The sequence below is a fragment of the Strix uralensis genome, chromosome 19, assembly GCF_047716275.1.
Source record: "Strix uralensis isolate ZFMK-TIS-50842 chromosome 19, bStrUra1, whole genome shotgun sequence".
NCBI classification, from domain to species: Eukaryota; Metazoa; Chordata; class Aves; order Strigiformes; family Strigidae; genus Strix; species Strix uralensis.
In genome coordinates this window covers 2,491,856-2,504,468 of record NC_133990.1, presented here as the reverse complement: position 1 = coordinate 2,504,468, position 12,613 = coordinate 2,491,856, and the positions used below count along the sequence as shown (strand labels likewise).

At 51.6% G+C, this 12,613-nt stretch overlaps 1 protein-coding gene across 3 annotated transcripts in view; it reads left to right on the top strand.

Annotated features, from left to right (window-relative positions):
• Positions 1-8,302: 8,302 nt before the first annotated feature.
• GAS7 (growth arrest specific 7) overlaps positions 8,303-12,613 on the top strand; it is a 104,059-nt gene continuing 99,748 nt past the window's right edge. For all 3 annotated transcript variants that reach the window (XM_074888917.1, XM_074888918.1, XM_074888916.1), the window contains exon 1: positions 8,303-8,534. In XM_074888917.1, the coding sequence (XP_074745018.1) occupies positions 8,352-8,534 (183 nt within the window). In that variant the 5' untranslated portion in view covers positions 8,303-8,351. The remainder of the gene's footprint in view (positions 8,535-12,613) is intronic.

Sequence of the window (12,613 nt, the reverse complement as noted above, 5' to 3'; positions counted from 1 at the left end):
CTGGTGTTTATAGAGCTGGAAGAAGAGAGGACAAGGCTGCAGTGTCTGCTCTAATGAATACAAATGCTTAGGAATCACTGAGGTGGTCTAGAGTCAGACCTGTCCTTTTCTTTGTGACCATCCTGACCCCATGAAATATCCCGTGTATTTAGTTTGCACCAAGATGAATAGCAGCAGGATGGAGTGAGGGAAGGTTTCTCCTGAAACTCTGTAGCCAGCTGCTGGAGCACAGTGTTGTGATTTCGGCTTTCCAGAGCCCCAGGAAGAGAGAGATGAACACTGAACTGCTGCAGAGGAGGCACCATTTCAAACGGGTTTTGTGACAACTGGCTGCTGTTGATACCTAACTCTAAGGCAAAGACTCAGAGTTATGAGTCACACTTATATGACCAAATACGTGCCTGTCATGTAATAGGGTGGGACCTGCCCTGCCTCTCAATAGGAAATATGTTGACTAGAAGTAGGCTGATGTTATCGGAACAGTTTGTTATTCTCAGCCTGCTTCCAAGAAAGGAGGTGAAGGGAAGCAGCCAGCTCTCCAGGTGAATTATCCTGGCAGGCAAATCCAGTTTAGTCTGAGGTGAATCACCACAAGCTGTTTGTTCATGTAGTATCACTGTCCATGTATAGACAGAGACTACGTTTGTTTATCTCTGACTCTAAAATAGTAGGTACAGCTCTGGGCACTGTTACGACAAATATAACTAAACCTGCCCTGGAACATCACTAAGTTTTACAATGGCCACAGCCCGGCAAGGCACTGCATGTCTGATCTTATTTTCAGAACTGACCTTGTACAAGGGGAGTTCTAAGGTCAGCAGAGCCACAGGAAACACTGCTAAGGGCAGAAATCAAAGGTAAAGCCATTCTGTATCATTAAGGGCATGTTGTTATTTGTGTTTGAATCATGTATTGGGTCATATGAACATGACTCATAAGTCTGAGTCCTCTCCTTGGAATGTTTGAGGTCCTGGATGCCTAAATTTCCAAGTGTGATACTCAAGAATGTCTGGCTTAGGAAATCCCTAAGCTGCAGTTTGGTGGACAATGGGAGAGTATTCAAGGGAAGCACTGCTGTGTTGTCCTGCTCTTTAACTCCATCCTATGCATTCTCTTTGAGTTGCTGACAGAAAGAAGACTTTAGACTGAGTGACGTTTTGTTCTGAGCTCCTGTATCTGTTCTTATGTCTTGGCTGTTCAAAGCATTGAGAATGGTCCCCTCCATCAAAAGCTATAGCATTTTAACAACTGGAAGCATCTTTTGTGTACAGGCTCAGAACATTTCCTCTCCAACAACAGAACTAATTTATGCTAGTCATTTAGACTTCAAAGGTCATTTAAAGATTCAGTGCTACATGTGGTTTCCTTTTAGTCTCTTTCTTTCCTGGTTCTTGTCCTCAGGAGATCCCCTGGTGTTGCTGTGTCTTGCAAACAGGTATGGCCAATCAAATATTCATGTGAATCTCCAGTCCATCATGACAAAATAACTCTCCCATGCACCTATGCCAACCCTTTCTCATTTTGAGCTCTGCAGGATCTTTTCAGTGAAGACAGCAGGAGTAATTTAGCCCTTTTCCATGGGCTAGACAGATTGTCAGATGTTGCTTTAAACAAACAAAACATTGACCGTGCTGCTTCTGCAGCTGTCAGATGTGAACTTCCTTCTGTTACTCTCAAGATGCTGTTAGGTCGTTCTTCAGGGAATCTGTACATCTGTATAGGGCTTGTTTTAGTGGTGTCATCTGAAGCTCCAGGTACAATCTGTAAAGTCATGGAATATATTCTCTCTGACTGGATAACCATAACTGAGGCTCTCTGCAGTGTTATATGAATTTTGCTCTTTCTCATTCACAGACAGCATTCCAGTGACACTAAGGTGTGTTAAAAAGTTAGATGTCTAGGACTGAGGTCTTCACCCTAGACTCTTTGGTACCACACAGGGAGAAAAAGGTCCTTTCAAAGTGAGATTTGTCTTACCCTAACACAGAATATGCTCATGTGCCACTAATTTTATAATTGGTTTCTCAGAATACCCTCCTAGAACAGATGACAGAGTGAGTATGACAGTTGTGATGGCTCAGGAAATAAATTCGGAGAGAACTTACAGCCAGAGGGATTGTTTTGACCATTCAGTCAGACCTGCTGAGTACTGGCCAGAGAACACCTGCATCCAGCCAAGATGCTTTAGCTGAGCTGGAAGAGATGATAGAAAACAAGGCTGAGCCTGAAAGCTGACCAATTCTTTCCAATGCCCGGTACCCTTGAAGTTGCAGATCTGCACGTTTCTAGGATGGCTTCTATCTCTTCCATCTAGTGACTCTGGCTCTGATTTCTATGACAGATAAAAAAGTGTTCTATGCTCAGAAATAGCTTTCCTCGTAGATAGTAAACATGTCACCCTTTAGCATCCTTCATGGTAAAGGTGATATGTGATGCAGAAGCAAACATAGGTCTAAACCTTTCGTGAGAGCTGCTCCCTGTGCAAGAAGTAAAGCCATTTTGAAAGCTGGAGAGGGGGACCAGACGTACCTCAAGAGAAACTAACCATGTCATTATCTGCACAATGAAATGAGGGTTACTTATGGGACCTGTTCAAGAGTTATGTACCTCCAGTGATTGAAAGGGATCCTCTGACGTGAACAGAGCCCTTCTGTTTACAGACTGGACATTCATACACAGCCAAAGTGAAGTTGTAGTAACAAGTTTAGAAAGAAAATGCAAAATAAGAGTGAAGTTAGAGTTTATATTTGGGCTTGCCTGCTGAAAAGCTGAAGTTTGTAATTGCTTCAAGAAGTGGACTACCCTAGGACTAAACTCCTGCTAGAGGTTTTCTCATCAAGGAGGTTCATGCAAAGAAGGACAGAAGCCTGCAAAAATATCAGAAAGGGAGATAAAGAGAAAGCAGAAGTTGGAAGCAAAATAATAACAGAGGAAAAAATATCAGAGAATAAACCAAAGAAAAATATTTAAGTATTCTGGCAACATTAAACATAAGAAAAGTAAAATTTAGACTAAAATTCATTGTTGTACTTGGAGGCTCTAAGCTATATGGATCTGTGTTCCAACATGGGCAAATCTGGGTTTCTATATGCTGAAGAAAAATAAGGTTTTTTTGGTTCGATTTCAGTTCTTGCCACCTATAAACAGCATTGTTAGAGAATACTGCTGATAGATGTACCTGGGTGTGTGCCGTGGTATCAGGCCTGTTGCTTTTGGCCAAGCAAGGCAGAGCTGGTGTGATAATAGCACATAATGGATCATAGTTCAATAGTTATCGGCTTACATGCTTATTAAAAGAGGATGATTTTAAGCAATTTACCACAAATTCAGAGAATCAAAAATAGAACTGTGGAAAGTAGTCTGAAAGTTGTTGAAAGAATCCTAAGAAAAAATCCTGAAGAGCTCAGCTCAGATTGCTGCTCAGCCTGTCTAAACGAGGACAGCTGCATTGAAAGTCACCCTCTGAATTGTTCAGAATGGCTACGGTCAGGCTACCTGATTACTCACTTCAAAGAAAAAGGTATTGCAAATTTGTAAAACTCCAGGAAAAGAGAGATAGTAAAATACTCAAATAAAGTGTCACATAAATGGCAGCCCACGTGTCCTGTGCAGCCCCAGGCCAGGAGACACACACGTGATGATACATCACGGGCACAAAGGTGGTAGTTGTTCTCAACTTCTCCTTGCTACTGACTGCAAAGCAAGAACAAATCAAAAGGGAAAAATGGGAGACTCTTCCTCCATGAGAAAAGATGGAAGAAAAAGGAGTCTGAATCTTAGAAACATGACAGGTCATACAGGAGCCAGTCAGAGAGGGACCTGGGGGGGTTGATTGCCAGCTGCCTGAACAGGAGCCAGCAGTGTGCCCAGGTGGCCAAGAAGGCCAATGGCATCCTGGCTTGTATCAGCCATAGCATGGCCAGCAGGGACAGGGAAGGGATCTTACCCCTGTGCTCAGCACTGGTGAGGCCGCCCCTCGATGAGTGGGTTCAGTTTTGGGCCCCTCACTCCAAAAAGGCCATTGAATGACTCGAGCGTGTCCAGAGAAGGGCAACGGAGCTGGTGCAGGGTCTGGAGCACAGGTCTGATGGGGAGCGGCTGAGGGAACTGGGGGGGGTTTAGTGTGGAGAAGAGGAGGCTGAGGGGAGACCTCATGGCCCTCTCCAACTCCCTGAAAGGAGGGTGCAGAGAGGGGGGATGAGTCTCTTGAGCCAAGGAACCAGCGCCAGGACAAGAGGGAATGGCCTCAAGCTGCGCCAGGGCAGGGTCAGACTGGCTCTTAGGAAGGATTTCTTTGCAGAAGGGGTTGTTGGGCATTGGAATGGGCTGCCCAGGGCAGGGGGGGAGTCCCCATCCCTGGAGGGGTTCAAGAGTCGGGTTGACCCAGCGCTGAGGGATCTGGTGGAGTTGGGAACGGTCAGGGTGAGGTTCATGGTGGGGCTGGAGGAGCTTCAAGGGCTTTTCCAACCGAGATGATTCTTTGATTCCGTGGATTTAGCGGTCAGACACGGCCTGTGAAAAGGACTGAGCTCACACCAAAACACCACCAGTGTGCAAGTCTTGGGAGTTGCTCGCAGAAGCACCTGCTTCTTTTCCACTGGAACAGAAGTTGATGCACGTGCCTTGAAGCGCAGGACCCACGCCAGCACCTACTCTCTGAAATGAGTTGCACAAGCACGGGGCAGTGCAGGGGGGGGACGCCTGACTCGCACGCACTGCGGTAGGTCATGTACACACGTAAGTGGAGGGAGTTACAAAGGGGCAGGGAGCACCACGCACAGGTCGCAGTCACATGAACACCGGCATGCCCAGATGTGCAGCATACAAGCAGGCACCCTCATACAGCAGAATGGGACACACAACTGATTCATGCACATAACGATAGTCATAAGCCAAATGGAGTTGATGACTGGAATATGGAGGTGACTTTGCAATGCACACGGGGGGAGTCACACAGTGACACAAATCTCATGCTCTCTGGAGTAGCATGCATGAATACACCGAGGCTTATATAGGTGCACCCTATGTCTCAAACCTCTCCGAGTGGGCAATCTCACCCCACTGCGGAGAAACGCAGTATGTGCCTGCTGCTGTTGAGACAGACAGACACTGGGCTGAGTCAAACCACAGATCCCAACTTTTGTGAGTTTTTGACACATTCACGGTGGACTGTCACATACACATTGAAATGAATGGTGTGTACGTGCACAGACAAGTGCAGTCTGACACGTGTGCCGGTGTATTTTGGAGTCAGTCATGCACCCCCGTACTGCTGCAGGCCTCTCCTGTGGACCAGCAAGATTCTCTAACACATGCACGCTGACTTCAGTGCTCACACACTTGCACACGCCTACGGGTCTCACACGTGCACAGGAAGCAGACCTGTGTTTTCCTGCTCACCCACAGACACACAGCGCTCCACAGAGTGAGCACCGGAGGAGATGTGGACAGGTCTGGCTCCCATCAGTCAGCGGGGAGGATGACCCACGCATCTCACCGGGGCATGAACACAGCAGCAGGTTTGTGCCCTTCTTCCCCTTCTCTGCTGACTGACTACGAAAGGATGGCAGGCTTGGGTACAGCTGCGAGGCGCTTGTCAGGCAGATCCTTTTGCCTCATCCCTTCCACACGCATGCTGGTGTGAATCTTGCACATGCAGAAGTGAGCCTCTCTCCTCCACGTGCCTCGTGTACTACTGATGGGTCCCACATGAGCAGATCGCTGTGCATCAGGTTGCACAAACATGGATGAGACCCTCGTACATGCCTGTGGTGCGGTCAATCTGAAAATTTAGTCTGGAGAAGAGGAGGCTGAGGCGAGACCTCATGGCCCTCTCCAGCTCCCTGAAAGGAGGGTGCAGAGAGGGGGGATGAGTCTCTTGAGCCAAGTAATAAGTGATAGAACAAGAGGGAATGGCCTCAAGTTGCACCAGGGAAGGTTTAGACTGGATATTAGGAAGTTTTTCTTTCCAGAATGGGTAGTCAGGCGTTGGAATGGGCTGCCCAGGGAGGTGGTAGAGTCCCCATCCCTGGAGGTGTTCAAGAGTCGGGTTGACCCAGCGCTGAGGGATCTGGTGGAGTTGGGAACTGTCAGTGCTGGGTTAGTGGTTGGACTGGATGATCTTCAAGGTCCTTTCCAACCGAGACGATTCTGTGATTCTGTGATTCTGTGAATCCCACCAGTCACTGATTCTTACAGGCACCCTGGAGGGAGTCTCTTGTGCACAGTGTACACAGACACGCACACAGCCAAGCCTACACACAAACACAGTCACACGCATGCAGCTGGGTCCCACGTGGTTGTCCCATAAGCACACACACAGGTCAGTCCCCTGTGCGAGTCTCTCCCATCCCGGGGAAGCCAGATACGCAGATGCACGGGCACGGCTCACACCCAGCTCAGCCTCAGGGCGTGTGCTCACACCCACCCCAGTAAGTCACACTCACAGGTGAGTCTCTCACATGCGCACAGGTGTCTCCTGCACAAGCAAACATACATACACCTTCACACAAGGTTGAGTTTCATACAAGCTCGAGTTTCTCACACACAGTTGTGGGAGAGTCTCATACACAGACACATGTATCCCAGAAACAACACACGAGAGAAGTACAGTCACTCAGGTGTGCGTGCCCTGCCTTTCAGGTACCCCTCCCCACCCTCCCCCCCCCCGGACATCTCAGGCACTATGTGGGTGAGTCTCATACATGCACATGCTCACACACACACACACACACACACACGCATGTGCCTGGGCTTCATATACACACATCCACACCAGTGCCCGTGCACCTACAGGCAGGTGTATGTTACGTATGTGCAGTGAGTCAGGTGTGCGTACCTGGCCAGAGACACACACACCTGTTCAAACACACCTGCGTGCACAAGGACGGATGTGTCCTACACACAGACACGCAGGAGTCACACACGCTGCAGAGTGAGTCGGGCATGTACACCCAGAGCAGGTTGTGCACACGAGAGTGTGTGTTCATAAACAAAATACACACACCGTGGTGTCTCACACATACATATGCATGAGTGTCACACAGATGAGGGTGTCACACACGCACAGTACAGCTCACATACACACAGGCGTCACACAGACCGGGGTGTCACATGCAGGGAGGTGTCTCACACATGTGCAAGTCACACAGAGATTGTTGATTGTTGCAGAGATGGGGATGTGTCACACACACTTGTATGGTTCATACATGCTTGGGTGTGTCACATGATGTCTTTCAGGCAAAACAGATTTCACACACTTGGGTGTGTTGTCACAAATGTACACATGGTGTCTCAGACATACAGAGATGTCTCACACTCACACTCACACAGTGTCTCCAAACACACACAGTCTCTCCGACACACGGGGTCACGTGTGGGTGCTGCAGACGCAGACAGTGTCTCGCACACTGTCTGTCACAGCCACACAGGTGTTGTACACACACACACACACACACACACACAGTGTCTTACACGCTTCAGACACACTTGGTGTCTCACGTGGGGCCTTTCACAGACACACACGGGCGTCTTGGTGTCACAGACATGGTGACTCTCCTACAGATGGTGCCTCTCACCCCGACGTGTGGTGCACACCGATGCCACACACCGTGTCTCTTGGATATCTGTCACACACGCACACAGACACGCACACACACACGCACACACACACACGCACACACACGCGCGCACACACACACGCACACACACAGACACACACGTGCGCACACACGCACGCACACACACGCGCACACGCACGCACACACACACACGCACACGCGCACACGCGCACACACACGCGCACACACTCTCGTGCACGCGCACGCCCGCGGTGTCTCCCCCTCCCCGCCGTGTCTCTCCCGGACACACACGCGGTCTCTCGGGGTCACACTGACCCGTGTCCCGCCGACACGAGCGTCACACACGCGGCGCGGGCTGCGCACCCGGGTGGCCTCTCGTCCCCTCCCATCCCCTCCTTCCCCCTCCCCTCGTCCCCTCCCCCTCTCCCCTCCTCCCCTCCCCTCCCCTCCCCTCCCCTCCCCTCCCCTCCCCTCCCCTCCCCTCCCCTCCCCTCTCCCTCTCCCCCGAGCCCGCGGTGCCCGTGGGCGCCCGGCGCCGGGGCCGCTCCGCTCCCTCTGCTGCCGCCGCCCGCGCTCGCCGCCCGCCGCGCCCCCGGAGCGGAGCGGCGCGGCGCGGAGGGGCGCGGAGCGGGGCGGGCGAGGGGCGCGGCCAGCGCGGGCCCTCCCGCAGCCCTGCGCGCCGCGGGGCGGGCAGCGGCGCCCCGGGCGGGCGCGGAGCGGCGGGCGAGGCCCGGGCGGCTGCGGGCGGAGCGCGGCCGGTCCCCCGGCAGGATGTCGGGGTCGCGCTGCCAGACGCTGTACCCCTTCTCCGGGGAGCGGCACCGGCAGGGGCTCCGCTTCGCCGCGGGGGAGCTGATCACGGTGCTGCAGGTGCCGGACGGCGGCTGGTGGGAAGGGCAGAAGGAGGACGGGCTGCGCGGGTGGTTCCCGGCCAGCTACGTGCAGCTGCTGGAGGTAGGAGCGGGCCGGGGCCGCGCCGGGCGGGCGGGAGCCGGGGCGGGGAGGGGGGGAGGCGCGGCCGGGAGCCGCTGGGCCGGGCCGGGCCGGGCCGGGCCGGGCGGGGGACGGAGCCGGCCCGCAGCGCCCCGCGCTCGGCTGTGCGGGCCCGGCCGGGCCGTTCCCCGGCCGCCAGCGGGGCTGGGGGGACGCGCGGCGGCACAGCGGCGGTGCCGTCGGGGACCCACGTCGGCAGGGCGCTGCCCTGTGCCCGGGGCACGGCAGGGCGCTCGGGGCGCTGGGGAGAGCAGCGGCCCTGGAGAAGGAGCAGCCGGAGCCCCCGGCACCCTCGGGCGCAGGCACGGAGCGGTGGGGCTCGGGGTTCGGGGCGCAGGGCGAGCCGCGGGCTCCTCTGGACACTGGTGCTTTCCCAACACAAGTTTCTTTGTTAGTTTAAGAATGCGGGAGTCCTTTTGTTTGTCAGTTTTGCCACCTACAAGATCGTTTACTGAGATACGTGAATGTTTGTGGTTTCACAAATTGCTAAATATTTACACATCTAACCAGGAATTTAGGAGCTGTTTGAGGCGAAATCTATCGTGAGATGAGACAAACTCTGCTCAGCAAAGGCAGTGGGAAATCGCTTCTGCACACGCAGTAACTTTGCTCTCCTATCATCTCCCCCTTGGAAAGTCCTCTTTTCCTATTTAAGTCTGAGCAAGTCCCGCTGTGCTCAGGTCGGTAGCTGCAGCCCTCCAGGTGTGCCTTTCCAACCCTTGGCTCATCTACCACTGAAAACTTTGCTGCAGACCAACTGTCCGCACAGCCCAGCCTCCTTTCCCCTGAGTAAATGTTTGGAAAGAAGGTAAGAAAGGTGGCAAGCACCAAGTGATGCTCATGTTTTCAGCTTCTCCAGAGGTGGTGCCTAATAAGGACTATGACCTGGAGTTAATATGTCAAATGAGAGCTAATTAACCAAATTAACCAAATTTATGGGACCACAGGTACTTGGCACACATTACGGTAGAGTAGATGTGAGAGAAGAAGAAAGATCTGTGTGTGTGTGTCTCACGGCTCCGTGCAGGTAGCCCTTTCCCTTGTGTGCAGGTATGCAGCTCAGGGACCTGATCTAACTGAAACACAGCAGGATAGAAATACTCTGCTTCTCTTTCCTCTGATCCAAATCCCTGTATGACTACATTGACAGTGGAGCTGGCGTCACGGAGGAGATGACAATGCATAGCCAGACGGGGCCATGAACACGATTCTCCTTTTGGTACCAACCAGCAATTATATTGGCTTTGGGTGGCTCTGTCCCTGCAGCTTTCGGTGAGGTTCAGCGTTATGTTTTGAGCTGAACTGAACCACACGCTCTTGTTGAAAGAGGAAGATGTTATTCCCGCCCTCTGTCCTGCCCTCGCTTCCCCATGCCCAGTTTACTTCAACAGGTACCTGTGCTCTTCTCTCTGGAGCCCTGTACTTCATTGTCCCAAAGGACAGCTGCCTGCATTTTCTGCCACAGCAGAGAATGAAGGTGGCTCGTGGCATGGCCTGAGGTCTGCCAGGGCTGGCAGGGTTTGCCCTGCATGACACACATCCTTTCTCCTCACAGCAAAGTCTGTCAGGTGGCTGGGTGCTACCAGAAGGAGATGGCCTCCTTCTGAAGCCTTTGTAGCTTTAAGCCTGCCACTGTGAATAGACAGGCAGGATGAATTTTCTCATTCATATCACTTCAGGTTTACCAACACTGAAATCTCCTCCAACAGCCCTGCTCTAAAGTCTGCACTGAGTTTTGGTCCTGAGCTGAAAGAGAGAAGCAAGAGAGGTATGAAGAACAGCAGCTGAGAGGGGAGTCTCTCCCACCCTTGAGCGGTTTTAGTTTAGCAGCCAGTCTGCAGGTTCCTGCTGGACGAAAGGGGAGGAATGGCTGTTCCTGATGCTCTCTCTGACTTGGGAGGAACCGTGCTGCACCAACAGCACCTGTGTCTCTTCACAGGCAGCTGCCACATGGCTCCAGCTGGCTTATGCAGGAGCTGAGGGCAGGGCAGGCTCTTCCTCCTCGGCTGCACTCACACGGAGTGGAGGTAGCTGTAGGCTCTGGCAGTGAAAAAGAGATATCCATGGCTGGTGGTTAACCAGAATGGCTTTTGATGGCAAATGTGGAGATGGACAGCTCTGAGAAAACCATGAAGGTGGCTTGTGGGAAATGAACTCCAGGGCTAGGGATGGGCATTCCTGAGGGATTACTGCCTTTGCCTCCCAAGTTCTCTTGCTAGCAAAAATGTGTTTTCAATTCATTTATCACAGAAGATCAAGGAAAGGACCAAAACTCTAGAAATGTGGGGCAAGAGAGACACAGGGAGGTAAAGAGTTAAAGATGTTTGGCATCCTTTGGTTTCTGCTCCTGTGGTTGCTGTAAGCCCACAGTGGTGGGTTAGATGAAAACAACAATGGCTGGAGGTTCCTGCTCATGGCAATGATGGAAACAATGAGAGCTGGAGGAGGACTAGAGGAGCGTGTGGTACGGCTAAACCAGAAGCAAGATGTATCTGTGAGCTCTGGAGAGGACACAGTTGTCATAGAGCAAAAGGGATAGCGTAAACCAAAAGACTATCAAAAGCAGAGAGGAAAGTGAGCAAGGGAGGGTGTTAGCTCTGTGATGGGGTTCCAGGTGGGTTCCCAGAGGCCACGCTGGTTGGCAGCACTCAGGGAGGCTGCTGTGGTCTTGTTCACAGAACTGCTGAGTTGGAAGGGACCTCTGGAGATCAGCTAGCCCAGCTTCCCTGGCCATGTCTGGTCAGGTTTTGAGCGTGTGCAAGGATGGAGACTCTACAGCCTTTCAGGGCAATCTGTTCCAGTGTTTGACTACCCTCACAGTTTTTTGTTGTGTTTCAGAGGGATTTTCTGTGTTTTAATTTGTGCCCGTTGCATCTCATCCTTTCTTTGGATATCACTGAGATAGTCTGTCTCTGCTTTTTTTACTGTCCCACCTAGGTTTTTATACACATTGATAACATTGATGCACGCTGATAACGAGCCTTCTTGTCTTGATGCTGAACAGTCCCAGTTCTTTCAGCCTTTCCTCGTATGACAGATGCTCCAATGCCTTAACCATCATGGTGGCCCATTGCTGGACTCTCTCCAGTATGTCCTTGTCTCCTTGTGCTGGGAAGCCAAGTACTGTTTCTTATATTGCTGTGCTCTTGGAGATAGCAGGTTAATGGAGAAACAGCCCCTAACCAGTATTTTCCAAACATGAGAATCCATTGACACCAGAGGAATCCAAAAGCATGCTGCCAAATTCATATGGTTTTGCTTTGACTGAGCTTGGTCTGTGAGCAAACAACACCCTTCTGCAAACTCAAGGGCTTGGGAAGGAGGTATGTTGCTGCTTGTGATCCATATCCCATTGAGTAGATACACCATCAGCTTCAACCTTCACCCCTCCTTTGGTGATTTATAGCTATGTCAGCCTTGAGACCTGAAAGTCAGGGACTAGTAGCTGCATCTTCTGACCATGTCCTCCCTCATGTGTACTCTTGTATTTTTGCCTGACCATTTGAACTGAGCCATCCAGGGACCCTCTGTACCAGACTGATGCAGTCCCAGGTTAAGCAATTGCCCTTCCCGGCCTGGTTCAAAGAGGAATCTGTGCAGATACAGGCAATGAGCAGTCCTAGCCAGCACTGCCATGGTGAACAGAGGTATAGAGCAAATGGAATGTGGTGTGTGATACAGTGAGGGATTTCTTAACAGCTGAAGACAACAAAATGTTTCCTACCCAGAGGCTGACTGCCTCCTCATCCCACCTGCATCAGAGATGCTTGGGATGATGATGATGTGTGTAGAAAGATCTGTACAGCTCCAGACCTGAGAGCAACCTAGGACAAGTCTCAGGTGTGTCCCAGTTTGTCACAACCTTTATTGTTGCAGGGCAGCACAGATGTCAGGAGGGTGAGGTGGTGTTAGAGCTCTGGGATATGTACTCCAGGAAGTGCTTTGCACGAGACCCTCTGGGGAAACACTGGCAGTTGTGTGTTGTATAGAAGTGATTTTCAGAGGGGTGGGGAGATGTGTCATTCAGTCACATTTGCAAG